The 27,915-nt window shown below is 37.8% G+C and overlaps 1 protein-coding gene across 1 annotated transcript; it reads right to left on the bottom strand.

Moving 5' to 3' along the window:
• Positions 1-13: 13 nt before the first annotated feature.
• LOC145661767 (uncharacterized) lies at positions 14-27,319 on the bottom strand. Its single transcript, XM_081727101.1, has 5 exons — positions 27,293-27,319; positions 26,040-26,088; positions 22,944-23,180; positions 19,204-19,352; positions 14-418 (listed from the first exon to the last, which is right to left on the bottom strand). The coding sequence occupies exons 1-5, from the start codon at positions 27,317-27,319 to the stop codon at positions 14-16; spliced, it is 867 nt and encodes a 288-aa protein (XP_081583227.1).
• Between the last annotated feature and the right edge of the window lie 596 nt (positions 27,320-27,915).

Raw genomic sequence — 27,915 nt, 5'->3', positions numbered from 1 at the left:
ATCGTTAAGAGTGCTACAAGTTTATTACTATTAATTGTATTAGTAAAATACAGAGAACTATTACTGAACAATCGAAATCATTTGTTGCTGGACATCCATTTGCAGTCTCCTTGCTTGAGCTTTTATCCTCAGCGGCATTTGTATTTTTAGTGCGTAGTCCGGGATTCGATGTGGGTACTACAACGCTAAACTTCCGGTTGAAACTAGTATCTGGTTCATAAATTGGTGTTGGGATCTTGTAATTGCCAATATCTGCGCCATTATAAGTGTCAATGTGTGGTGACAGCGGTCCAAACTTAGCTTCCGTCATTCCAATTACTCCGGGACTTTTGCTTCCATCAGTATGGTCTATCTTGTAAGTTATCACCTTGCATCCACTGTCACGGCCTGTCCGTTTTACAGTAACAATGATGTCATCCTAAGTGAAAAAGAAAAACAGCGTTAAACATATATTTCCGTATCACGTCGTTTAGAATTATGTCCAAATTCGGACCCTCCCTGAAAGTACAATGTCAAATATTTTAACGTTTTTGAAATGAAGATTGTAATGAATAATATGTAAGTTTACCATCCCTGATCCCATGGAAAACATCAAACTTATACTAGTACCGAGTAATAAGTTCGCATATCTACTTATAGTTACAATAATAGACCCTACAATTTAAATATTTACGCAGTAGGGGAGGAGGTCGACATTTCACATTCAACTGCTCATGAAAATAGAATTTCAAATATTGTTCACCCACAAAAATAAATAAAATAAAAAATAATAAGTAAAATAAAATAAAATAACTTCTGAAATAATCTACATTCTGAGCAAGTGAAATCGCTGAAGGAAATTTTTCGTAAAAGCGGTGATTCTCCAGGAAGTAGCTACCTACCTTCACTCTTTCATAGATTGATCACATTATGATTCCTGAGAGGCTCTTTGGGCATTATCAATAGACGATTATAATCAATAATTATTTTAGGCGATGGATAATTGGTAATCAATTAACTATTTTTTCGAACTTATTTTCTTTTCACATACTCGATATTTTGCACAAAACCACATTGATTTGTTTCTTGTCTATTAGTAATTATAGAAATACTCAATCTTAACATTTTAAAAGAAACATAAAATGAATGTTTTTTTTTCATTCTCAAATCCTTCAACAGTTTCAGTTTCAACAAATTGCTAAGTCTTAAAGAGTAGCGTTGCCACGAGACGAGACGAGACGAGATTTCAGGCTTTCTCGTCTCGTCTCGTGCAAATCATGTCTCGTCTCGAAAAAATCTGCTCGTCCCGTCTCGTGTCTCGTCTCGAGAGGTTCTGTCTCGTCTCGTAAAAAATATAGCAGCATACCATGGGAACGAAAGTAAAATGTAGGAGACTGCACCATGCTAATCAAAATACATCTAAGTTACTACCCAGAACATACAAGACAAGAAATGTCACGGTGGCTACACCGTGAAGCATTCACCTCCAGTGTGTGTGGTAGTCGGTTCGATCTCGGTTAGTGCCATGTGAGCTATGTGGTGAACAAACATCGCGTGTGTGTGTTTTCTCGAAGTTGTCTTGTATCCTATCACTTTCTTCATTGCACTAATTTTTCCATCATCATCAATTCGGAGTGGGCCAAAGTTGCCTAAAGGTCTTAAAAATAAATTCAAATAAGCTCACAACGTAAGGACAAATAGTTTACAAGATAATATATCTCTGCTGTTAGTTGTCTAAGGCTTCTCGACCCTGGCTTTTTTTTTTTTTTTTTTTTTTACATTTTGAAACTGAAATTTGTTTCACCAGTTTCAATACACGAATATATAGTAAATTGCTCATAGGTACGTGGAAGATGAAAACACTAATGTCAAATAATGTTTACACGACAAGCAAAGTTCGATGTAAAGGTGTCACCATACAAGGGCGCCTGGGTTCTGGTTTCCAAGGGGGGGGGGGGCAAGTATAAGCGACGTTTCAAATATACTTTCAAATTTTGCTGCAACTAATATAAAAATTCGATTGTTTCCGATATTCCCAAGTACAATTTCCTCTAAGGGGGGCCAGCGCCCCACCTTGCCCTCCCTGATGGGCGCCCTTGCCCGACACTACCGTATACTATCAGCCCACTTGCTTTATAGTTTCGGTATATATATATATATATATATATATATAATATAGATAGATAGATAGATAGATAGATAGATAGATAGATAGATAGATAGATAGATAGATAGATAGATAGATAGATAGATAGATAGATAGATGTGTGTGTGTGTACACTTTGATTTCGTATACTCCAGCCTTTAGGTTTCACAGTGTTAACCCATACCAATCCAAAAACTAATTTCCATTTTAGCATGTTTAGATTTGTTGCAATTATTATTTTTTTAAAGCTTGGAACCAAATAATTTTATTGAGTAATGGAAATTATTTGATTGAAATTTTATAGGTTACTGCACAGTAAGCTCTACTTAAAGTGCCATTGTAATGGGAACTGAACGACACATCGGAGGAAAGAATGCTTGGGGCCAGTCTACACCTCCATGGTACAAATCTGTTCCCATACCCGCGGGGTGTGTGCCCCTATATTGTGGTTGCCCCGTTTATGTAACAAACTCATGACAGTACACCCAGATTAGCTAGTGGTCTAAAACAATGATTTTCGGGTGGCCATTTTGGATTAAAGTTTCTTATATTGTTGTGATCTATTCGTAATCATACAAGGTACACCTTCATACCAAGCCGATCGGTGTGCGGCGATAGACTATCGGCTTGAATTCCCCGTGTTGAGTCCCGGAAGGGTCATGTGTATGGATTTTAACAGCATTTGTTTCTCCGTATTGTCAGGGGGCGAAATCGTACGGAATAAAAAGATTTCAGTCTGAATAATTTGGAGAGAATATCCTCGCCAGGTTATTTTCATGGGAGTAAGGAATTAGTAAAAATATAGGATATACATTTTATAGCAGGGTTAAAAATATGGTTTGGGTATCCTATTTCTTTTCTGTTAATTATGTTCTTCAATGTTCGAATTTTGATCATTCTCATGATATTTTCTGCTTTCAACGGAGTTCCATGAATATTATACCAAATGTTCTTTATACTTATTAAGTTCAGAAGGTTTTATCCGTCTGTAAGAAACCATTTTTGAAGATAATTCAGGTCCTAATGAATATTATTCACTAGGAAAGGGAAGTATTCCCCTCCTCTCAATATGGAAGCAGAGGGCAATTTCGCACTCTGGTCAGATCAAACATTTCCGCGTAACAAAAGGAAGCCCCCCTGTAAAACCTCTTCACTTCCAGTGTTATTGTTACTACCATAAATTTGCTGAAAGGAAACAATTTGAAGGGTTCGTCGACAATATCTTTGCTTTCTTTGTTTTTCTCCCGGCTTCCAAACGAAGAGGTGAATTTTACGACATGACTGCTGTAAGCGGGCGATCGGTAAAATGGTAAAAGTGTTCTTTTATGTGTATGTGTATGTGTGTGTATGTGTGTGTGTGTGGGAGAGAGAGAGAGAGAGAGAGAAGATAACATTTTAGTTTCAAGATGACGTACTTCAATTGCCGTTTTCGGTTCATTTAGCCAAAAGAATACCGCCGCGCCACCAGAGAATAAAAACAAGTGTAGCCTGTTCTCCTTTGCCACCTCAGCCAGAACTTTCAACTACAGCCTGTGATGAGTGTAGACCTTACCCAATTTTCAAAGTGAATAGCTCGTGGTGGTAGTTCGGTCTCTTGACCTTGTAAAAATCTTCCCTGTCTTTGTTTTGTTTGTCATCATTCCAGCCAGAAATGAAAAAAAATGAGAATTCCTCACTTTACAGCAAGGAAAGTTTGGGACAAGAGATTAAGGATGATATTCCTGGAAGCTCATGTATCACGATTGTCTCATTCAATAGACAGAGGACACTTTTCTATGAAGGCTTTTCAACATGTTTTCTCACAAAGGGGATTTCCCTTTTATAATCTATAGGACCACTGGCAATTTCAATCTTGGCCATTCCCGCCAGCGTTTTCACTTTCGAGACACGAGACGAAACGAGACATTTCACGAGACGTCCCGTCTCGTCTCGTGTCTCGTCTGAAAGGGTTCTGTCTCGTCTCGTTGCACACAATTAAAGAGTTGAGTTGGTTTTGAGCTTAACGTCCTGTTCAGCAGCAAGGCTATATGAGACTTCGACCTACTTATTAAGGTGGAATCCGAACTACATGAGCTCCCGCCGGGAATCGAACCTTGGTCTTCCACGCCAAAGGCGCGTACGCTAATAAGTCTTAAAGAAACTACATTCATGGTTTATCATAGGATAGCCCTGTAAGTATAAACAATACTTCGTAGATCGACATATGAAAAATGAAATTTTCGGCAATACTATTTTCTGAAAAATCGACATAATCATAATCACCATGATAAATCACCATTGTTGGGAGGTCACTTGTCGGAACTCGGAGATTTCCATGCACCACGATCTTCACTTACATTTTTTTTGTTTTAATATTGTTCATTAACTGTACCGTGTTTCATCCTCTTTTTTTTTTTTTTTTTTTTTAACTTGCCACTATACCCTCTAGCACATCCATCATGATAAGATTCCTCCTCAGCCATGTTAAACCAGATTCTCTTTCTCTTTTCAATTACATATAAAATTATTCTTTTCTCTCCTACTATTTCTAACACTTTCTCTTTCTTGTACCAATCGACGAAGCTAATTCTCCAAACTCTTTTCCACACCCACACTTCGAATGCTTCCAGTCGTTTTTCTTCATTTTGCGCAATGTCTACGCTTCTGCCCCATAGAGGGCAATATTCCATATAAAACATTTTTCTTAACTCTTTGTTTAAGAACCCAGCAAATAGGCTACTTTTTCCTGTTCTATTCTGCCCTCCTATTTGTATATTTGACAATGGCCTCTTCGTTCCAATCACCATAGTTTTTGCCTAACATATATTTTCATACCGTATTCTTCCCAGCCCTTCAAGTTTTCTAACCCTTTATTAATTTTATTTTCAGACTGCACAATAAACGTCATATTATCTGCACTGCAAACTGTGTATACCTTATCATTCTACCTCCCACCAAAATAACCTCTTCCTTATGTAGGCTCTTTTCTAAATAGATATTAAATAACGTCGACGAGAGACAACTCTGTCAAATTCCCCTCTTAACTCTCCTCTGGGCCGCGGTGGCTTAGTGGTAGAGCGTTCACCTCTGGTGCTTGGGGTCCCGGGTTCGATCTCAGCCCCCGCCAAGTGAACTTTGTGGTGGACAAACACCGTGTGCGTGGGTTTAGTCGGAGTTTCCCCGTTTCCTTCCACTTTCTTCATTCCACCATTTCATTCATTACTCATCATCACCGTCTCCTTTAGCCTAACCGGCATAACCGCGAGACGTAAAACTCGAACATTTCATTTCATTTTTCAACTTTCCTCTGTCATTTCTTTCCCTATTCTGAACTCAGTTGTTGGTTCATATACGAGTTCCTTATGAGTCTTTGACCTTACCGTTCCAATCCATCTTTCTCTAGAACTCCAACTAACAATTCCCATTCACCTGGTCGAAAGCCTTTTCTAGGTCAATAAATACAACATACACATTTTTTCCCCATTTTCTATGCATATTTCACCGACAGAGACACAGGAAACCTTGTCTACCTGCCGTATACTTTGTCTACACTGAGAAAAAAAGTGTAGGTGACGTACTTAAAAAGATAGGTTACATGCATAATTCCTGTAGTTCTTAGACTTAACGTACAGCAGACGTATAACTGAAAACGCATGTTTTATAATACTTTCTGTATAAGTGTTCAATCTATACGTACGTTCCGTATGAAACAATGTAGGTGGTCAGGATCTCACCTTCGACAGCTATATGTTATATTCGTCCATTTGTATGTAACACAAGTATATGCATGTTATGCACGGGAAACTGTTAGATGTCAGACATCCTGCAACGGCATGATGTAACATCTAAGGGCAGTGCCTATGTAGCATACGGATAACGTATGCTCCGTACTGATTTCTATAGTAAGCAAGAGGATACCTTATATTTGTACAATATACCGCTGTCCGGAGAACGGATTTTTCTCTGTGTACCGTCTTGTGAATATGCATTACTTAGCTTTACGCTATTGTTAACACTTTCCTGCCTATAGTACACCTCGACTGAGCTATCCTCGTCTGTAATCAATGTGCGACCAAACTTATCTGATTAGCTATTATGTCCACTTTTTTTTTCCTTTTGAGGAAGAAACCAGTTACAATTATTTGCATATACCCAAAGTGTAATAGAACCAAACGTAGGCGCGTTTTTACTGATCTATGCTAAATGCTGGTCTTTTTTTTTTTTTTTTTTTGTCTATTTTCACATAATATCTTTCCTTTCATTAAGAAAAAGGATGCTATGACAAAACATAGCGTATAGTTATCTCTATTTTGAGGTTGAAATCGATCACAGATAAAGCAATAAATACACCCTAGTAGCAGAGACAACTTGCAAACTGCTTGCTGTAAGCTTGAATTGCAAGTTGGCCAAGCTTGCATTCAGCTTGATTGGGAAACGTCCAAGCATGTCGCAAGCTGAATTACAGTAACGAAGTTACATGGGAGCAACCTTGCATTTAGTGTTCCATTCAATCTTGACGCAAGCGTATTACAAGTCAAGGCAAGTCAATACCCAATCAACGGCCAGTGATGCTATGACGCTCTGAGAAGCGTCTAAAGCATCGTTTGCAAGTATAACAAAAGGCAGATTATATGAAAGTATGCGTTTCAAGTGGAAGCGTAGAAAGCCAACAGCCAAGCACGTGCCAACTAGCCGACAGCTTCCTCGCTAGTAGGGTAATTATATATATATATATATATATATATATATATATATATATATATATATATATATATATATATATATATAACTTTCGTAAAGTTATCTAATTCTCATGTTTTGTTTGGATCTTCAAGCATCACTGCTATTGCTTAAAGTCGAAATTGGTCCAAGAATAATGGATGAATAAAATCGAAAAAAAAAAACATGTTTTACAATTCTTCCATCATTCATTTGCCTTAATCATTGCTTCCCTTAACCTAAAGGACATAAACGTGTGACGTTAAACTCAAAAGTTTCATAGATGTAATCAGTCAGGCATAAAGACAGAGAATTTCCTTCCTCTTTACACCATAAATTCACACGGTGGTGCACAACAACTTTTTTAAAGAGTTTTAAGTTTGCGCCTTTAATGCTACATCTTAGTGATGATGAACGGGATACACTATTAATTTGGAATCCGAAGTACGACGGGGCTTTAATCTGATCCAGCTGGCGGATGCATAGACAAAAATGCAAGGTAAACTCTCACAATGTAGATCACACTTTCTTGCCCCTCCCCCGAAGAAAAATCGATACTAAGATTAGTTACAAAACGACGCGACACGAGATTAAATCCTGCTTAATGAAGTACCTCACTGTTGTCTCGTAAGACTTCCTAGCTGTATTACAAGACCACAAGTTCAAGAAAGATTTTTTTTTCAGAGTTCATGAGAAAGATTTTCCTGTATACTTAAGAATCATCCAGTCTGCCTGAGAATGAAATTGATCAAGAAAAATCCACTTCCTCAGGTCCAGAGAAACACATTCCCTAATATACACATCCCTGTAATTCGTAAAATAAGTTTGATGGATTTTATAGATGGATTTTCAGTACATTTTTCTTTTTGGTCGTCATCCCGTTTAAAGGGTAACGCCCTTTCTTCGGGTTAGAGGAGTAAGGATTATCAGGAGAGGATGATTTATTTGTTGAGGTGTTTGGGTAGTTTTCTTTAATCACTAGTTTTTTACTTTTTTATATATTTTTTTATTATTTTATTTCGGAATATGGCCAAGGATTTGGAAGGTTCTTTCGGCCAGAGCCTATGTTCGGTACCATTCCGGCATTTGCCTGGTGTGACTAAAGGAAACCCTGGAAAACCTTAGTCAGAATGGCCGGCCAGAGCAGAGATGTGCCTGCTCGACCTTTTGGTATAGGAATGTTTGGGTGTTCGGTATCCTGGTATAGGTTCATGCATAAACCGGGTAGATGTCGGAAGATCGCTGTTGAGGTCTATAGATGTTTAGAATTTCAGGGTCTATGGTAGCGGTATCTTGGGAAAGATGGCGTAAAGTCATGTAATGTTGGAGAGGTGAATCCTGATGGATTGGCGGCGCGTCATGGTTTGCATCATATTGGATGATGTCTAGGATGATCATGAGATGGGCAGTTTCGGTTCTATTGTTGATGTATTTTTGGCAAAGGGTTTCAAGGTGTAACAGGATGGGAGGGAAATCTATCCGGTCGTAAAGCTCTCTCGTTGGGCTGGGCAGGCTTATTCGGTATGCGAGGTAGAGTGCGTGCCTTTCTAGGATGGCTAGTTTCTGGTAGAACTTGTGGTTTGCTGAGATCCATACAGTATGACCATAGGTGAGAACAGGTCTTAAGAAGGCTTTGTAGGTGTTGGTGGTTATATGTGCATTGAGTCCCCAGGTTTACAACGAGATACTTTGTATCGGTTGATAATTACTTGTATCTTGGGCAGAAAGTGCTTCTACACAAGCACTATACTTGATATAATGTTAATTAAAAAAAATAACAAAAGAAGAATGTGTTTAATATATGTAAGAAATATACATTATTGCCTAGTTGGTTGCTATGTAGTTGTTTATGGATACCTAATCAACATGTATGATTGCAAGACAGTTTTGTGTGGATATACGTTCGAAGAGAATCAACGAATAAATTATTTAATACTCATCATCGACTTGTAATTTCAGTAGAAAAGGTGAGAATACTAGTGGATATAATTACGGAAGATATTTTAAGGTGTGAACAATTACTGTCACTAAAGATTTACTTATATTATTAGCCGAACCAAGGTTAACGACTACCTTTGGTGAGTCGTTGTAAAATTTTTGGTTTACCTCACCCGGAAATCTTGTAAATTCATATCCTGAAGTTTAAAGTAAGGGTGAATTTACCTCAGTAAGAAGGTTTATGAATACGAACACAACTATTCTTAGAAGTGGCAGAGTAATCACAAGAACAAGCATGATTGGTGAGGCAATGGAGAAAGAAACTGTTGACAGTGGTAACAACGAACAAAATACAGCTCCTATTGCACCCGAAATGTTGACATTAGAAGACAAAATCTTAATGGCTTTACAGCGACAAGAACAACGACTGGAACAAAATTTAGCCCAGATGTCGGAAGAATTAAAGCAAACGGTTCAGGAGAAATCCGAGGAATCCAGTAAACAGTATGAGGAATTAAGTAGACGGTTGGAGCAAATAGACCAAAAATCAGAAGAGACGAAACAATCTGTTATCCAGGCGGTGAGAGACATCACATTACGGTTTGATGAAAAGCTAAAAAGAGTATCTGAAGATTGCCAGGATAATTACAACCATGTAATCCAAGAAGCCAATTGTGTAAAAAAGGATTTGGAAGTAATAGAATCTTCTGTACGTCAACAAAAGATTCAGGTCACAGATAATTCTAACCAAATACGTGCAAATACTCAATTGATATCTACTTTACAAGAGGAAGTTAGGACATTACAGATTAAGGACAACGCATATCACAACAACATGGTTAATGATCGTTTGGAGTTCCCTTGTTCACAAGAGATGACCTCGCATTCACCCGTAGCAGAACAACGTGGACCTTATGTTACCTCTTCTTCAAGTAATCCATCCAATGAGGACATTATTTTGGAAAGAATTCATCCAAGGAATACAGATGGGCGGAAAAGAGATGGTGGAACTACACATCACGCAGTAGGTAGGAATTGTCACTCAACACGAACACGAAATGGTGAAAGGAAGGTAAAGTTAAGTGTAAAGATGAGCGAAATACGTGCAATGAGTAAGTTTAGTGGTAAATGTAATGAAAATGCTACCTCTTTCCTAGAAAAATTTCAGGATGAGTGCAATATAATGTGTATAGATAAATCGCAATATATGAAACTAATCCCTCATTTATTACTCCCACCATGTTCTTTATGGTTTAAAGCAGTACGAGATCACGTCAATACATATGATGAATTCAAAGCAGCGCTGATTGCAAATTACGAAAATGACTTTTTGCTTGCAAACAGAGATGCCACGATTAGAAACCAACCTTTTAATCCTCGTTTGCACAAATCTGTTGTTGATTTTGTTGTAAATACATATAACGAATTAAAAGTCGTAAATCCACTGCAATCGGAATCTAGAATAATTGCATCAATTCGAAATTTACTACCGTTTAAACTACAACAGATTCTGTTTTCTACCCAGTGTATGAGTTTTAATCACCTATTAATGCTTGTCCAATGTTATGAAACTCAATACCATGCTCAGAATCATCAAGCAGGATTAGGCAAAATTAAAAACAATTCAGATCACCTTGTACCTGTTCGGAATCTAAATATCCGCAATGCAGATAATACGGAATATAACTTAATTCGATCAAATTCAAACAATCCGAACGAGCAAAATAGGCAAAGATATGTTGGGAATCCACCTAACCTAATTAATCGTGGCAATCCTTATGTTAGACCATATAACCAAAATAGATTCAAAAATAGACGAGATACATGGCGAAATTCCAGGAATACAGTAAACTACATGGATAGAGGTAATCGTAATTCAAGAGATGGCACTTCGCATCAAAATCAAGATAATGACACAATTCCTGTACAGAACAACAATACGGGACATAATCATGATTGTGCGGTACAATGTACTTTATTGGAACCATACACGAGTATGAATTTAAACTAACTGCAGCTGATGTGGTAGGGGTTAAACCCATATCAACTATAGATTCTCATGAACATTTATCTTCAAATTTATGCGATAATGTCAAACTCACATCAGCTATTGATTCTTATGAACATTTATCTTCAAACTTACATGTTCATGTTAATGATGAAAACGACCTTTTACATGACGTATCTGTAAATAATTATTCGGAAATAGCAGTTAATAGATGTTGAACGCTAAAACGGGTACGTCAATTGGACTTCGTAATATAGATGAGTTGAAGGTTTGGAGACCTACTCAGTATACAAGAGAAAAATGGATACGTTTAGTGAAAAGATTAGTTGCGCCTGACATTCTTGCTCAAATTAATAAGAATGAAGGAGACTAAAAGAAAAAATAAAAGGGTGTCTTCTGTTTGTGTAAAAATAGATTTATTTTCTTCCTTTTGTTCGTCCGAACGTAGGTTACGTTTAATTTTTGATTTTTACTTAATTTAATTTTCTTTAATTCTCATTAACCAATGATAATTTTCAAATGATTTTTTATATTCTGTCTTGTTAATGTGAAGAATTATAATTTGATTCATAATTGATTAAACACAAAGGTTATTTACATTATATTGATCTGTGTTGAAACTTTGTTGTCAAAGATCATGTTAAGTATAAGGTTCATTCTATTAAGCTAATTATCCGACGACTGTCTTCATGCGCTACCGTATATGGTACTCGAATAAGATTCTTTTGTATCATAACGCCTTATTGATACGATGTATACTGTAAAATATCATCTAAAGTAATTACTATATAATGCGCCCTGGAGAGATCAAACATTGTTAACATCACCGTTTTTAATAATGATTGAAACTATTGATTATTGTGATTTATGTTTTAAAATGTAATTGCCTCTTACGATTTTGACTTCGCACCCTTCATTGATTATATTAGTAAGCGACGACGTTTTTATAATAAAAGATAAATATTAATGAAATAAAAGACTTATTATAAATGTATTTATATGAAGGAAACTTAATAAAGTTATATACGAGGGTCGATCAAAATGTAAAGGACATAATTAATGTAATATCATTATTATAAACGGACCAGTGGTTCTTAAATATAAAAGCCAAGCTCCCTTGTAACTTTTATATTCAGTCCCATCGTCGGATCCATACAGTATGACCATAGGTGAGAACAGGTCTTAAGAAGGCTTTGTAGGTGTTGGTGGTTATATGTGCATTGAGTCCCCAGGTTTACAACGAGATACTTTGTATCGGTTGATAATTACTTGTATCTTGGGCAGAAAGTGCTTCTACACAAGCACTATACTTGATATAATGTTAATTAAAAAAAATAACAAAAGAAGAATGTGTTTAATATATGTAAGAAATATACATTATTGCCTAGTTGGTTGCTATGTAGTTGTTTATGGATACCTAATCAACATGTATGATTGCAAGACAGTTTTGTGTGGATATACGTTCGAAGAGAATCAACGAATAAATTATTTAATACTCATCATCGACTTGTAATTTCAGTAGAAAAGGTGAGAATACTAGTGGATATAATTACGGAAGATATTTTAAGGTGTGAACAATTACTGTCACTAAAGATTTACTTATATTATTAGCCGAACCAGGGTTAACGACTACCTTTGCTGAGTCGTTGTAGGTTGTGCCATATAATCGCTTTAAAAGGTTAAGTCGGTTTCGGGCTTTTGAGGTTATGGTTTGCAGGTGTGGATTCCAGGTTAGCTTTGAGTCGTAGGTGATCCCAAGATAGGTGAGTGTGTTTGTTGGAGGGATTGGTGTATCGTCGACGGTGATATCTAGGAGTCGGAGATTTCTCCGGATCTTGCTACGTGTCTTAGGGGGTAGGAATACTAAAGCTTGTGTTTTGGTAGGATTGGTCTTTAGGCGCCAAGTGAAGCACCACCGGGTAAAGGTATCGATGCTGGTCTGTAGTGTTTTGTTTATCTGTTGAATGGAGTTAGCTGTTGCGAGAAAGGCTGTGTCGTCTGCGAATTGGGAAAGGTTTAGGTTATTTGGGAATTCCGGGAGATCGGCAGCATACAGTATGTAAAGGAGAGGTGATAGTGCAGAGCCTTGCGGGACTCCACAATGGAGGAAAATAGGGTGTGAGAAGGCTTCATTGATGGTAACATATGCTATTCTGTCGGTTAGGAAGGAATGTATGAGCGGAATTGTGTGGTAGGAAGAAATTGTGGAATTTGTGAATCAGTCCGGCGTGTCAGACTTTGTCGAACGCTCTTTCTAGGTCGAATGTTACAAGGCATGTGGGTTTTGATTGGTTAAACTGATTGTAAATTGCTGTGCTAAGACGTAGGAGCTGATCTAGGATGCTGTAGTTGGGTCGGAAGCCTGCTTGCTCTCGTGGCAAGAGATTGTGTATAGACAGATGGGTATGTAAGCGTTGGAACAAAATGCGTTCCAGTATTTTGTTGAAGGTAGATGTGAGTTGGATGGGTCGATAGGATTGGGGGTCTTGGGGAGGTTTTTTTGGTTTCAGGAATACTAGAACTTTGGAGACTTTCCACTCAATTGGAAAGTATCCAGTTCTGAGCATGAAGTTATATATTGCACAGAGGAGAGAGTACATGGAAGGGGGTGATTCTTTGATATAGCGGTAGGGTATGGAGTCAAGTCCTGGTGCGGTGTTTTTCTTTCGGGTAATGATGTTATGAATTTCGTTTGGTAATATAGGAGCTGTGAGAGGATCTTGTTCATTGGCGGTATGATAATTGTTCGGGATTAGAGTAGGTGAGTATGGATCGGATCTTTGGTTGATGATTCGGGATAGATTGCGGGGTAAGGTGTGTTCAGGAAGGGGTGTATATACATCTTGCAGGTGATCTGCGAATATGTTAGCTTTCTCGGTGTCTGTGATTGGAGCTTGGTTATTAACAATGATAGGATATGGTGAATGGTTATTTTTGCCTGTAAGTTGGTTGAAGCGCTTCCAGTATTTGGTGGGGTGAGCTTCTGTGGAGAGTTTGTTGCATGTGAGTATCCATTGTCTGCGTTTGTAGGCTATTATGTAATTATGGACTATTCGTAGGTATTGTCGGTGGAGGCGAAGAGTTTTAAGGTTTCGGGTCAATAGGTATTCTCTGTAGGCACGGCGAGAGGCTGTGACTAGGGGTAGGTAATTTGGGGGTAGTTTGGGTTTATGAGAAGTGATATTTTGAATTGGAATATGTTGATCTGCTGCTGTTTGAAGGATATCTGTGAGAGGTTGGACGGTTTGTAAAAGTTCTTCGGAATTTGTAGGAGGTGTAATATTTGCAATGGAGTGATCTATTTCTTGTCGGTATGAATTCCAGTCAGCATTGTGGTAGGCGTATATTTTTCTCTTGGTTGGATTTATCAGGGGAAGGGGGTTAGGAAATTCAAGCATAACTTTTATAGGAACGTGGTCGCTGCCAACTGAGTCCAGGACCTCGAGAGTTATATGTTGAGAAGGCGTTGAGGAGGTTATAACTATGTCAGGAGATGTATTGCTAATTGGTCTGGTGAGTTTTGGTAGTACATGGAATTCTCCATTGGTTTGTTGGTCTATAAAGGTAAGGAAGTCCTGTTTATCGGCTTGGGTTCTGCTGTGGAAGTAAATATCTGCCATGATTATGTAATGTCTATTGTTCCTATCAATGCGTGTGAAGAAATCAGTGCGGATCTGGTGTCCAGGGCGGATGTAAATTGCTCCTATTGCGATAGTACGGTGTTTTAGATGTAATATTTCTATGTTGTATTCTGGTAGAGATAGTTGGGGAGAAAGTATGATTTTTCGGTGTGGTATGTAGTTTTTAATGCCTATCAATGTTCCGCCATGGATACTGTTTCTGTGATGGCCATCGTGTCTGTTTATGTTGTATTTTGGTATGCAGCAAGATATCTGGGGAGCCAAGTAGGTTTCATTTAGGGCGAAGGCAGTTATTTTGTTTTCCTGCAGTAGCTGGGTATACATGATTTGGTGAGTAGGTAGAGATTGTTGGGGGAAAAGTATGATTTTTCGGTGTGGTATGTAGTTTTTAATGCCTATCAATGTTCCGCCATGGATTCTGTTTCTGTGAGGGCCATCGTGTCTGTTTATGTTGTATTTTGGTATGTAGCAAGATACCTGGGGAGCCAAGTAGGTTTCATTTAGGGCGAAGGCAGTTATTTTGTTTTCCTGCAGTAGCTGGGTATACATGATTTGGTGAGTAGGTGGAGATCGGATATTGAGGAATAGAAAGTTGTATGTTGAGAGAGCTTGAGGTCTTGCCATCATTTAGAATGTCTCGGTACAATGGATTTCAAAGTGTGCATTCGGGCTGCTGTAGGTGGCATGAAGCTGGAGGTTGTACATGCTTTGGCGCAGAGGATGATTTGGGTCAGAATGTGGTCCCTGTGGAAAAAATTGATGTTTTCGAGTGCAACAGTCATGAAGGGGAGCAGATCTTCGACTGTCACGGGGTCTTTCAGAGAGTTGCTTGGAGGAGTGGGAATGTCTATAGGGCGGAGTGGTACCACTAATTCGGGGTTGGCTGGATCGGGAGCAGGTTTACCTTGACAGCGGTAACTGTATGTGGGGTGTTTTTCTCCACAGGTGTTACATTCTGGTGGATCTTTTGAGGTTGGGACAGTTTTTTGTTGGATGATCTTACGCGCAATAGCCACATTTGGTTTGGTTGATGCAGGATGAGGAGGTGTGGTCGTTGTAAATCTGGCAGTTTTCGCATCGTACAGGTAGAGGTGCTGGAGCTTTGGAAGGTTCGACTTTATGTCGGCGTCTATAGATGTAGGCGCCGTTGGCAAGAAGATGATCAATGACATCTTGTTAGTTTATTAGGATACGGACAAAGTAGGTAGGTAGGTCCTCGGTCGTTTTTCATGCGAAGACATTTCTTCACTTCGAGTCCTTCTTGACGAAGCTCGTCATGAATTTCATAATCGGAGATATCGGGATCTACGCCGCGTATAACGACGGATAGAAGTGGAGGCCTTCTGGGAGGTGGAGGAGAGTTTGGGGAGCTAGGATTTAAAAGTTTCAGATTTGCTTTCGGTCCAAATATTTCAAATGTGGCCTTATTGCGAATGTGGATGTGGAAATTTGGATTTTGAGATTTCAGAATGAAGCCATTGTTGGTTTTGATAATTGATGAAGTCCGGCCCTTGGAACATACTTTGAATTTTGGAGGAAGATTTCTTTCTCGGACTTGTATTTTGGGTCATAGACGGTTAGTAGGAAATTATGAACAGAAGTTGGAGTGGATGATGTATTGCTGGGAGTAGCAGAGGTGGATGGGTTCGGAGAAGCGGTATCAATGGGTATTGAAGTTTGATGAAGCGATTGGTCGGTAGTCTTAGCCTTTTTGATGGTAGCGGTTGGAATGGTAGTGTCCTGTGGTGATGTTGGTCTAGGTTGCTTAGAGCGTGTGACACTGGAGTACTGCTTTGGTCCCCCCTTAACACCTTTAGGAGGTTGGTTGGACGGGTTGACCCACTGGGGAAGGCCCTTGTGCATCTTTGGATGGGTGTAGGTTTTTAGGTAGAAAGTTAGCCGTTCGGATACTAATTTAGGTGGGTTGACACGTCACACAGTCAAGCGTCGATACTTTCTGCGCTTCACTAGCTCAGTCTCGCAGAAAGTACACACCGCCTGGCAACAGTGTGGCAACCAGGATTGAGAACTACATTCCATCTGTCGAATTATAAACTATATTTTTTTGAGGAAAATATTTTATTTTTATTTAATATAGAGTCTCTTTTCCTTTGGGGCTTAAGAATTTCCTTATTGCTTGAGTCTGATATATGTCAGTGACAAGGGAGTAAAAAATCAAATGGAAACTGCATTTAGTTTTCCACATGGGGTCACGGTAGCTCAGTGATAGAACGCTTACCTGCGGTGTGTGGGGTTCCTGATTCAATCCCGGGCCAAGTAAATTATGGCGGAGAACATCGTGTGCATGGAATGTCTCGGAGTATTCCTGTTTCCTTACACATTATCATTCCACCAATTCTTCTATTATCATTCAATCGTTGGGAAGTTAAACTGAAAGATTTCATTTCATTTTTACCACATAACCCCTTTCTACTGTTAAATTTATTCCAGAGCTCAAATAATACCTGCAAGGCTATGAAATTAACGGATTCGTGGTCACTATGTCTAAACTATTCTAAGACAGCCTCTTTCACTTCCTCATCGCAGTAGAAACATTCACCTCTGTGGATAATTTTGGTGGGATCCAAAGAGGTGGAAATTACTTGGCTTTAAGTTAACACGGTTTTTCAATTCAGTACATACTTCAAGTCTTTGGTGCTGCTCAAAACCAGGAAAAGCTGTTTTGGAATCCAGCGTGGACTCACTTCTCGAAACAGAAAATGATCATTAATTATTGCCTTTCTGTTCCTAACAAAGGATTATACTTTTTGCAATTTCACGATAGATTTTGTTATGATTGTCAATGATGAAATGTTCAGCGCGCTGATTTTCCAAGGACTGGAATCCGCCGCGACTGAGATCGTCAGCGTACGGCCATTTTTGAAGCACTTGAACCATTCAAATATCTTACTGGAGTTTAATATCTCACCAACGTATTGTGACGAAAGTCTTCTGTAAATTTTGGCTGTTTCTATGCTTTCCTTCACTAAAAAGTTCATTACCACAAGCTTTTCTGTTCACACGTTCATAATGTTGTTCGCGATCTTGAACATCGGTGTTCGGACCGGCCCGCAAAATAAGTGCCGCCTACTATTAACAGGACATAGCTGCCAATTCCTACTACATGCACTACCTCCAGACTGGGATTCGATTTTAAGCTTGTTACAAAAAAAGTTCCGGAACGACTTTAACACTTCCTGTAAAAATATATCTCTTGGAAACACTTTTAACCTCATCGCTCCGGCGCTCTTTAAGTGAGAGAGCATGTGCCACTGTTGCCAACCTCGGAGAACAAAATTATCGATTTTTGTCTTTAAAATTATCGTATATTACACAAAATTATCGTATATTCCTTATGAACGTGATAATTGTAGAAACAAATATAATACTATTAATAACAACAATAAAATATAATAAACTTACCTAGTAATCTTTAGTTTTGAACTCCAATTCGATGTCACTATCTTTATAATTTTTCTTATCCTTATTTGTACCGCCGTATGTGTTTGACTTATTCATTGACCCGGTCATTAATTCATTGGGTTCAAATTCCACATAGCTCTGTATATACTGGGCAGTGGGCATTATATCACTAACTGCACTTTACTGAAACTTGTTTCTTAACTGTGTTTTTATTAAGTTCATTTTTGAAAATACGCACTCAAAATCAGCACTAGTATATGGCAAACCTAACGTATCTAATACAACCCTTCCCCAATTCTAAAAATTCGTGATATCCATGGGAGTCTTTAGCATTTTTGGTAAAAGTTAAAAATTCGTGAACTTTCTTAGATCACAGATCTTCCGGAACCACCGCGTAAGTTAATGCTGTCCACTGATCGTCTATCACTTGTATATCATGATTGTTTTTCGGGGTAACTCTCTGTACAGCTTTCAGTTATGGAACAAATGTTGGTGACCTTGCAACACTTTTTGATAATGCTACTTCAGGTGTTAGCCAATGTAAACTTTGCAAAACAGTATTTCCAAAATCATATCTATATATATTTTACTCACAGCAACAGATTTTAAGGAACTGCTGCACCTTGCAGTAGAAATATGTTACTTTCGATTTTTCTGTAGTATTTCCATCTTATTGGCTTATTTTAGCGATCTAAAAACCTCAGCATGTGTGTTTTATAATTCTTTAATGCATACCTCAATTTATTTGCACATTCAAAAACTGCAAAAAGTGAACATTCTAAAATTATCGTACATTCAGCTATTATTGCAAGGGCATTATCGTATATCATATTAAGGCTTAAATTATCGTATATCACGATAAATTTTCGTATGGGTGGCATTCAGTGTATTTGATGTATCCAATATCAGGGGCGCATCCAGGGAAGCGATCGGGGCGATCGCCCCCTCCAGAATAGGATATATTTTTATTTTAAAAATAGAACTTATCCTAAGAATTTTCTTCTTTGTATTATAAATGTAAAATAAAACCTATGACTTCGTACGACCGCCCCCCAAAATGTTCAGCCTGGATCCGCCCCTGACCAACATACTGATTTGAAACACTCCAGGGATAGCATACCAATATGCGTTATATTTATATTCTTAGAATAAAGTTAATTTCTTCTTTTTTCTTAAAAAATATTATCTTTTCTTCCTTACGATAATAGTTTTAGGTTTCAACAATAAACTGTACACTACGGCATTGCTTTCCTTTGGACACAGTTTCCCATTTTCCAATACAATCGTACAGCCAATCAAATTCAAGAAAATACGCAATTGTTTGTGTTAGGTGCTAATCTAATATAGCTATGGATAATCTCTATACTTACTCCTTTTCTAGCTCTTTGAACATTAAAGTTTTCCCCATCGTCATAGACCTTTTCCTTGAAACACCTGACTCTTTTTACTTCTGTAAAAGCTGTTGGCTTTTGGGTCACTTCACCAAACCAAGGAAGACCATGGTTCAAGCCTGGAAAATCTTTTATACACAACAGTTTAATACTTACAAATATGATTAACACCCAGTTGTTACAGCTTTATTTAAATTATAAAGTGCACTGCAATAAATAAATAAATCAGTGTTTGAACATTTTCAGAAAAGACTTTGGTCATTGTTTAACATGTCCGAAAATGACATGGAGTGTTGTATCAGTGAGCAAAAATTATCTAGAATAGCTCCTAACACTGGTTAATAGGAACTGCCCTTAGTATGTTCAAAATGTACTTGGACTTTAGATGTGTTTCTGTTTAGTGAATATTCTGGGCTGAGAATGACAAAATGCTTGGCTAATTTACATGTTACCAATTATACGTTTACAGTTTGTTTCTGCCAATAAATATATTGGACATCAGAAGTTGAGAAATAGTTTGAATACTCTCAGGATATTCCTATTAACCACTGTTAGAAGGCATTCTAGACATTTTCTGTTCATTGCTGAACCAGTTAAAAACATTTCTAGCACATTATTATTGTGAAAATTTTACGCAGAGAAAGTGTAAAAAAGATCATATTTGGTTGGTGAAAGAAGATTGTGGTACGTACGATCTCTTTATACGTATTGCATAAACTCTACAAATTTGTTGCCACTGGGCAAGTATTGTTCTAATTCTATATGCTCCTATATTTGAATTTTGCCCATTTGTTTACTTGTATTTGCGGATAGTCGTTTTGTCAAAACTTGAATTGAAAGATGTAATATTTACTCGTTATTGGTCACGGCTTTTATTTTGTTCTATATTAAATAACATTGTTATTCTCGTTTTATTGAAAAATAATCCTTTTGCTTTGAAATCTCAATCTCTTTCAAAACAGGCAGTTCTCACGTGTGAATTGAACATGCGCCCTGTTGCTGACCTAGGAGAACAAAGAACACCGTGCCGAAGTCTGCTAAGAGCTCCGTCAGTCGTGATGTGAATGACCTGTCCGTTCTTCATATCAAGGATCACTACCGGTGACAAAACTTGTGTATATGGGTACGATCCTGAGATAAAGAATAGTCGTCACAACGGAACAGTACATCACTTCCACGATCGAAAATGTAAGACAGGTCCGCTGCTCGACGAAGTGCATGCTCACCGTCTTTTTCGACATTCGCGGAATTGTGCATCATGAATTCGTCCCCAATGGCCACACCACCAATAATAGATAGTTGTACTGCCGGTTTTAAGGCGTCTGAGGGAGAACATTAGGCGAAAACGACCGGATCTGTGGCGTACGAAACAATGGCTGCTTCACGTGGAAAATATACCCAGTTACCGTGCTCTCCTCACACTTGAGTTTATTACCAGAAACTAAATAATCTACTTCCGCGCTCACCCTACTAGCCAGATTTGATTCCTGTGGACTTCACCATCTTCCCGAAGCTGGAGATCCAGCAAAAAGATCGCCGTTCCGACAACATTGCGGAGATTCAACCCGAACCGCAGAAGGTACTTCGAAAAGAAGACTTGCAGGACATATTCCAGGAGTGGCAGGAAGGCTGAGTCCTGTATTGCTGTACAAGGTGGCTTTTTATAGGTGATAATGTGTAAACGCAGATAAATGAAGTACTTTTTTGACACAACCTCGTATACACCATACCATACCATATATACACCATAATAACTTAGAAGCTTATGCTTAAATTTAATATAATGAATATTTCATTGTTAATTGAATAATCAATAATTGTTATCCTTTTAAAGTTTGTCTTCATAGCGAATGGTTATTTTAATACAGACAAGACTTCCAAACGAAGATCTAATTAGAGACTCTGCTTATCAAAATAGTAAAATAACGATAACTTTAAACTACTCATGCAATTTCAATTTTTAAGTCGCCGAATAAGTTCATAATGGACAACATAGTGTCCGTGGATTTTCTCGAAGCATTCCCCCTTCCTTCCACATTCTCATAACACCTATTCCTCCATCATCATTCACTTCCTTTAGTCATCCGTCTCCCTTAGCCTAAAAGGCATAATAGTATGAAGTAAAACTGAAATAACGTAACTGCAGGTATTTACGCCAGTGGATCTAAATACTGCAAGTGTTCAGAGCTGGGACGTTCCCGACGAAATCCGCTAACGCCTCCAATATGTATCACGATCTTGGACAAGTCCGATTTTACGAATATTCCGGGAGACAGCGCTGAGCCAGTCACGCCGTGCAGTGTTGTTCGCTCCGGGAAGATTCTGTGGAAGGAAGTTATTATTTTAATACAAATAAGAATCCGTTATTAGTACCGTGCTAACTCAGAACATTGCCGATTGTTTACAGCAATGTACGCTTAATTTCGTGTCCGTCTAGGAACATTTTGTTTTGTCAGTGTTATTTCAGTATTTGTGATTCCATGGCTACTAAATCAATACCGAGCATAGTGCAGCAAAATACGCCAGGGCTTGTGCAGGACTGACTGCAGAAGACAAAAATGTTTTCATTTGTGCTACATGTTCCATGTAATATCAATGTAGTTTTTTAAGTCATAGCACAGTGACACTGTTTGTTTATCTTCTTATAGACTAAAATTTTTAGTTTGGAACTTCATTTCAACTTTAGAGATTATCGTTTTAACATTTTATATTTTTATCTTCATCTTGCACTTTGGTTATTCTATTTTCTGCTTCAGCCATGTTGTATAGTAATATTTGAGTTTGTATAACACAGACGATGTAAGCAGTTGCAATATTATTATTACAGGTTTCCAGTAATATCCTAGACTTGGCATAATTACCTGCACGTGTTGGTAAATACGCCACTTTGTAACACTTTTTTCTTTTACCTTTGGTACAAAGTAGAAGCGAGTCACATCATTGTCACATGTTTGTGCACACGGAAAAGGCTACTCTGCAATGCACGTCTTGTTATTTGTGTTTCATGAAAATTAAGGCCATAGAAAGTCCAACACCCTTTACATAGCATATTTATCTGCACCTACCTTACTTCAATTGTTCAATTTCAAAATCAATTTATAAGTTGGGATTATTATTATTATTATTATTATTATTATTATTATTATTATTATTATTATTATTATTATTATTATTATTATTATTATTATTATTATTATTATTATTATTATTGATTCATGTACATCTTCATAGCGAATGGCTAACACACATGCTCTCTGTGCACGGATCCAAGTTCGACCTCTGGTGTCCCGATTTGTATACCAGCTAACGCGTTTGCCTTTGGTGCACGTCGTCCTGGCTTCAGTTCCTGGTAGATCAGAGAAACTTAATTTTCACAATCATTCTGTTTCATTGGTTAGTCGTCTCCTTTAGCCTAAAAAGCACAATAGTGGGATCCCTGGTAAGGTGTTTTCCCTGGTAAGGTGTTTTCCTCGATTACAAACATAACCAGTGACGGAGATCTTACTTTAAATAGGAGGTCCTATGCAGCATCGGGACGTTAAACTGCAATTAACCAACCTTCTTGTTTTACAAACACTACTATCAGAAATAAGTTTGGTCTTATTCATTGCCAATATTTGAAAATGTTTGACATAAGAGTAGTTGTTCGTAATTTGCACCTGTGCTCTTCATTTGATTCTCAATAAGTAGATATTTCAACTAATGTAGGTATGTCTTACCTTTTCCGTATCTAGGATATCCACTGTTGTAACCTTTGTCTATATTTTGAATATCCTGAAAGTTTCCCATCAGTTCAACATTGCTGTATACTCCAGGGCCACTGAAACTAATTGGATTAAAGTCTGCTGTGCTTGAATGTTCATGTCCACTTCTATGCCTAAAACTTTGTTTACTCGCAAATAGGTAACCGCCTCCATATTTACGATAAATACTTCCAAAAATTTCTTGTTGGAAACCTGCAACTTCAAATTACAAATATTAATAGAATTAGTTTACCGTTGCGTTGGTTAGGAATAATATGCCTAATCTCACACAATGTGAGAACATAATAGCACACATACAGGAGTAAAAGTGAGGGGGAACGCGGGGCACGGCGTTACTCCACTTCAATTAAATATCTATGGCGTCCCACCACTTCCTAAAAAAAAAAATAAAAAGGACAAAGATAGTCACGGAGAATGACCTGACGTCATCCGTCTCCCTACCTTTTAAGATCCACTTTTACCCCTGCGCACATAGGTCATACGTGGCAGTTGGAAAAATATGCAATCTCACGTAACGAGAGAAAAGAATAGCACACACAAATTACGGGTCTGGCAGTTGGAAAAATATGTAAATCTCGCATAATAAGAGAACAGAACAGTACACACAAATCATAGGAAGGTGGTTGGAAAAATTGCAAATTTCACGCAATGAGAACACAGAACAGCACATATTAATATTATAAATGTGGCAGTTGGAAAAATATTTGCTAATATCACATTACAAGAGAAGAGAACAGCACACACAAATCACAAATATGTCGGTTGGGAAAGAATACAAATATCACGTAGCGAGAAACCAGAGCAATACACTATAATCACAGATGCAAATATTACGCAAGAGAGAAGAAAATAGAGAAATTAGTGGCGTCTAGTGATATCTCGTAGGTACACCTTCATACTACAAACTTATCAGACATCCGTCCGCTCGTTCTGTGTGACTAGCCTGTGAAATAGTCAAATTTACCAGCTGCGCCACCGCGGTTAAGATAACGCATAGTGACTGAATTTTCACCGCCGGAAAGAAGCGAGTCGTACTGTAATTCATTTATGAGAAGTTCACAATAAGGGAATTGAGTAGGTGGATAGTAAAAGCAACCATTGAGGATGGATTTTGGAATGGTCAACCAGCAGTGTTCCTTTCAGATGAAACATTCGGGGATTTCACATGCATGGTTGGGGATTGATCGGAATTACTCAGAGGCAGACCAAAGGCCAATAGGGATCAGAGACAAAGGTCAGTAAGACTTGAAATTTCCCTCCCTCCACACAAACTTAAGTTACTGTTTCTCTTTCATTCGACATGTAACACGTAGTGTTATAATGAAACGAGGTTCATTTTTGTTTTGGACTTATCCAAGAATCTCCGAAACAAACAACACGACATTAGTGCTACTCATTTGAAACAAGTGTGAGCAGTGTGAAACTCCAGGAGACTTTCGAACTATGAACAATTGCTTTTCCCTAATAGCACAAGTTCTTTCAGAGTAAAATTGTTAATGGTTCTTCTGTTCACATGCTATTATATGTGTGTACCAAAACTAATCTTCGCTAAATATATCTAAACCGATTTATTAAACTTTCTTCCAAAATCTCGTACACTTCTTTCTAATATTTAACTTGCGTTCCATAAAATAAATTAAAAGCATAGCTCCTCAAATAGAAATATTCAAAAATAAGCTCAAAATCACAAATTGCACTTAATTTATTTCGAAAACATAGTCGATGAATATAATTTGAAGCATGTTTTATGACTAATAATTCTTTCCCGTATTCATTCTTTAATTTTCTAACATCTAGGAAGATCTATAATTTTAAATGAATATATCATAGAAATTATTATTAACTTTTTAACTTAGTCATAATAATTTTAAAATAAATAACCTAACATTTAAAATCTAACAAAGAATGGAGCTTTTATTTGATTACGAGGCTGTATTCAGAAAGAGATAAAACATTACAATTCCTCGTTTCTTCTGAATATCCCAAACTTGCCCTGGATACAATTGAATTAAGAGTTTCAAGGCTCTTGTTTTCATCTGCTTAAATATTCAATACACTCCATATATTTCCATAGCTCTGTTGGATACTTCTTCTTATTTGTGGAAACTTAACCACGCCTTTCTAGCACCAAGGCTAATGAAACTTAGTTTTAGAGTTTAAGGTGGAAGTTAATGCTCTCCTACCGGAAATTGAACTCAGGACCATGTGCATCAAAGACGGAAGCCACTAGATCAGCGAAGAGGGTTGCCTGGGTGCTACTTAGGAAGATTTTATAAATTTACTGTTTGAGATATAAAATGAAATACTATATCCCAGCAATCCTAGTTAAAATGAAAGTCAATAAAAAATTTATGATCAAAGATTTACGGAAATGATAAAATTATTATTATTATTAAGGGTTAAGTTCGAAAGTTGGTCATCCGTTTTGAAAATTTACCATAAAGAAATTAACCATTTGATTGTTTGTGTGCTTGATAATGTATAAGGAGAGCGAAAGTTGTGTTTATTTTCTTATATAAACGGTTCTAAACATATAACTATTTAGTGGAGGGAACTACTTAGCGCAAGTTACTTCGTGGTAGGATTATGAGAATGTAATGAGCATTCGTTTTGTAAACATGGCTGGTAATAATCACGAAAATCTATTAAAAGTCACTAAAAGCCATGGCTTAATAAATCTAAAAATAAATTGTAGAAAATGCGGTAAGCAAATAACTGTGAAGAAACGTGGAGAAAGCTATACTTTTCAATGTAACGGTAAATAACATAACCAACATGGCGGCAAGGTACTAGAACACAGGTCCCCCTTCCCATTTAGCTGTAATAAAGACAGAAAACAACGTGCCTTGCGAAGCTCTAACCTCCTTTCACTAACTAACGCTCGCTCGGCAATACTATGTGAATTAACTATTAAACTTTGGTACAGAAAGAAACCTATTACTAAGCTTCTTGCAAAAACTAGACGGGCGACCAACTTCGGAATAAATGCCATTATTAACATCGACGTCTTTAGAAAATTATTAAAGATCAGAATAATTTTGAGAGACTTACCGACAACATTGTCAACTCCAATGGCAAATGTTACTGCTAGTAGCAGGATCTGAAAATTAAATATATTTTTTATTCTAAGAGATTGTACAATGAACATAGATGTGTCCAAATTTCAGAGTAATTGCTCGTATGATTTGTATCTCAACAAAGGTGTTAAAAGTAGGAAGGTCATTGGAAAATCAATAATGTTAGTATTTCTGAGGGTTAAGTCTATCAGTGTCTCTTATCAGTACAATCAGTTACTTAAACTTAGCTTGTCACTAATATTACCAAACAATACAGACTCTTTCTCCCAATTCCTCCATATTTAATTCTCATCACAGCTTCCGACTACTTGTACTCAATTCAAGCACTAATAACCATGAAATCTGGACTGTCACACAAAAGAATCTTAACCTATTTTATTCTTTCATAAACTATGCCAGTTAGCTACTCTATAACCACTTAGAATTCAATGAATATTGTACAGGTGGTCCGGAAGTGGGCGTACCACTAATTGGTGTTTTCTGATGGTTCTAGGTTTTGCCTACATTTATTTGGTAACATTACTTGGCATTGTCTGGTAACATTGCTTGACAGTCTGGCAACATTGCTATCCATGTTCGTTTTTTTGTTGGTAACAGTTATTTGCAGAGAAGTTGGAGTAATCAACAATGTGTGATCAAAGTCCATGTAGCATTGAACAAAGATTAGTTGTTGCGGTTTGGCTTCACGAAAGGCGTTACACAGGTGACACCATGGAAAAGGTTAAAGCGAAATTTACAGACCGATTTCGTATTAATCCAACAAGAAAAGCAACAATGTTGGGGTGAGAAAAACAAGCATTTGCCACGGGCAGTGTGAAAGACCTCCCGCGAGGCGGTCGACCGATAAAATGGAGGGAAATGTGCAGTGAAGTGGACGCATCAGTGCAGCAGTCGCCTTCAAAATCAACACGTAAAAGGTCTTCGGAGCTTGGTATTCCTCGGACCACCATGATGAGGCACACGAAAGATCTAAAATTGAAAGTTTACCGTCCAATACATGTGAATGAATTGAGTGACATGCAGAACTCTCCTTACGGCGTTCCCTTCCAAACGATCCCGCGGTGCAGTCCTCTTCACAGATGAGTGTGCTATCTACCGGAGTATACATTCTCGGAACGTTGTAATGTGGTGTAAGGAAAACCCCGGCTTTACAAGGAGATGGAGAGAAACCCACCACACGTGATGATTTGGGCTGAAAGGAGTGCAACACATATTTTTGGGACTTACTTCTTCGAAGACAATGTTAATAGACATTCTTACCTGGAGATGCTTAATGAGTGACTGGTGCCTCAACTGGAAGAAAACGGTATCAAAGACACTGTGATACGGCAGGATGGAGCACCAGTGCACTTCGCGATTGACGTGCACAGTTACCTGAATCAAACGTTTCCTGACCGCTAGATTGGAAGAGCTTGTGCATCTTCTCCAACTCCCTTCGCCGGGCCTCCAAGAAGTCCCGATCTAACGTTACCAGACAATGCTCTATGGGGTTTCATAAAGCAACAAGTAAGAAACATTCGATATCACACAACGCTGGAGTTACGAGCAGCTGTAGAACACGTCTTTACCCTCGTGACTCCGGAGTATCACCGCAAAACATCTGCGAGAACTTGGCGCACAATTGCTGTGAGATAGTCACATGCTACCAGTATTTACTATTGTTTTCTACCCTCTCCTGTTTAACATTTTGTCCTCAAATATTCTTCATTTGAATGAAACCAAAACATCAAAGGAAAATCTTCATTTTTAACCCTCCTTTCTTTCATTCAGCTTGTCTAGAAACTGTTTAGTGACAAGTTTTGTTCTAAAAGAGTACGTGGAAGGCAATTGCTGTTTCTTCGGAGAAAAAA

Source organism: Thermobia domestica, chromosome 10 (genome assembly GCF_964235325.1).
Source record: "Thermobia domestica chromosome 10, izTheDome1.hap1.1, whole genome shotgun sequence".
NCBI classification, from domain to species: Eukaryota; Metazoa; Arthropoda; class Insecta; order Zygentoma; family Lepismatidae; genus Thermobia; species Thermobia domestica.
Note: the sequence above shows the minus strand (reverse complement) of the source record. Positions and strands in the feature narration are given on the sequence as shown.

Excerpts from the sequence above, each read along its gene's own strand:
- LOC145661767 (XM_081727101.1), bottom strand. The coding sequence starts at position 27,319 with ATGTCTATTAACATTGTCTTCGAAGAA. Across the intron at positions 26,089-27,292 it reads TTAACATTGTCTTCGAAGAA|ATCCTGCTACTAGCAGTAAC; the intron begins GTAAGTCCCAAA and ends TTTAATTTTCAG. Across the intron at positions 19,353-22,943 it reads ATATCCTAGATACGGAAAAG|ATTTTCCAGGCTTGAACCAT; the intron begins GTAAGACATACC and ends TGTGTATAAAAG.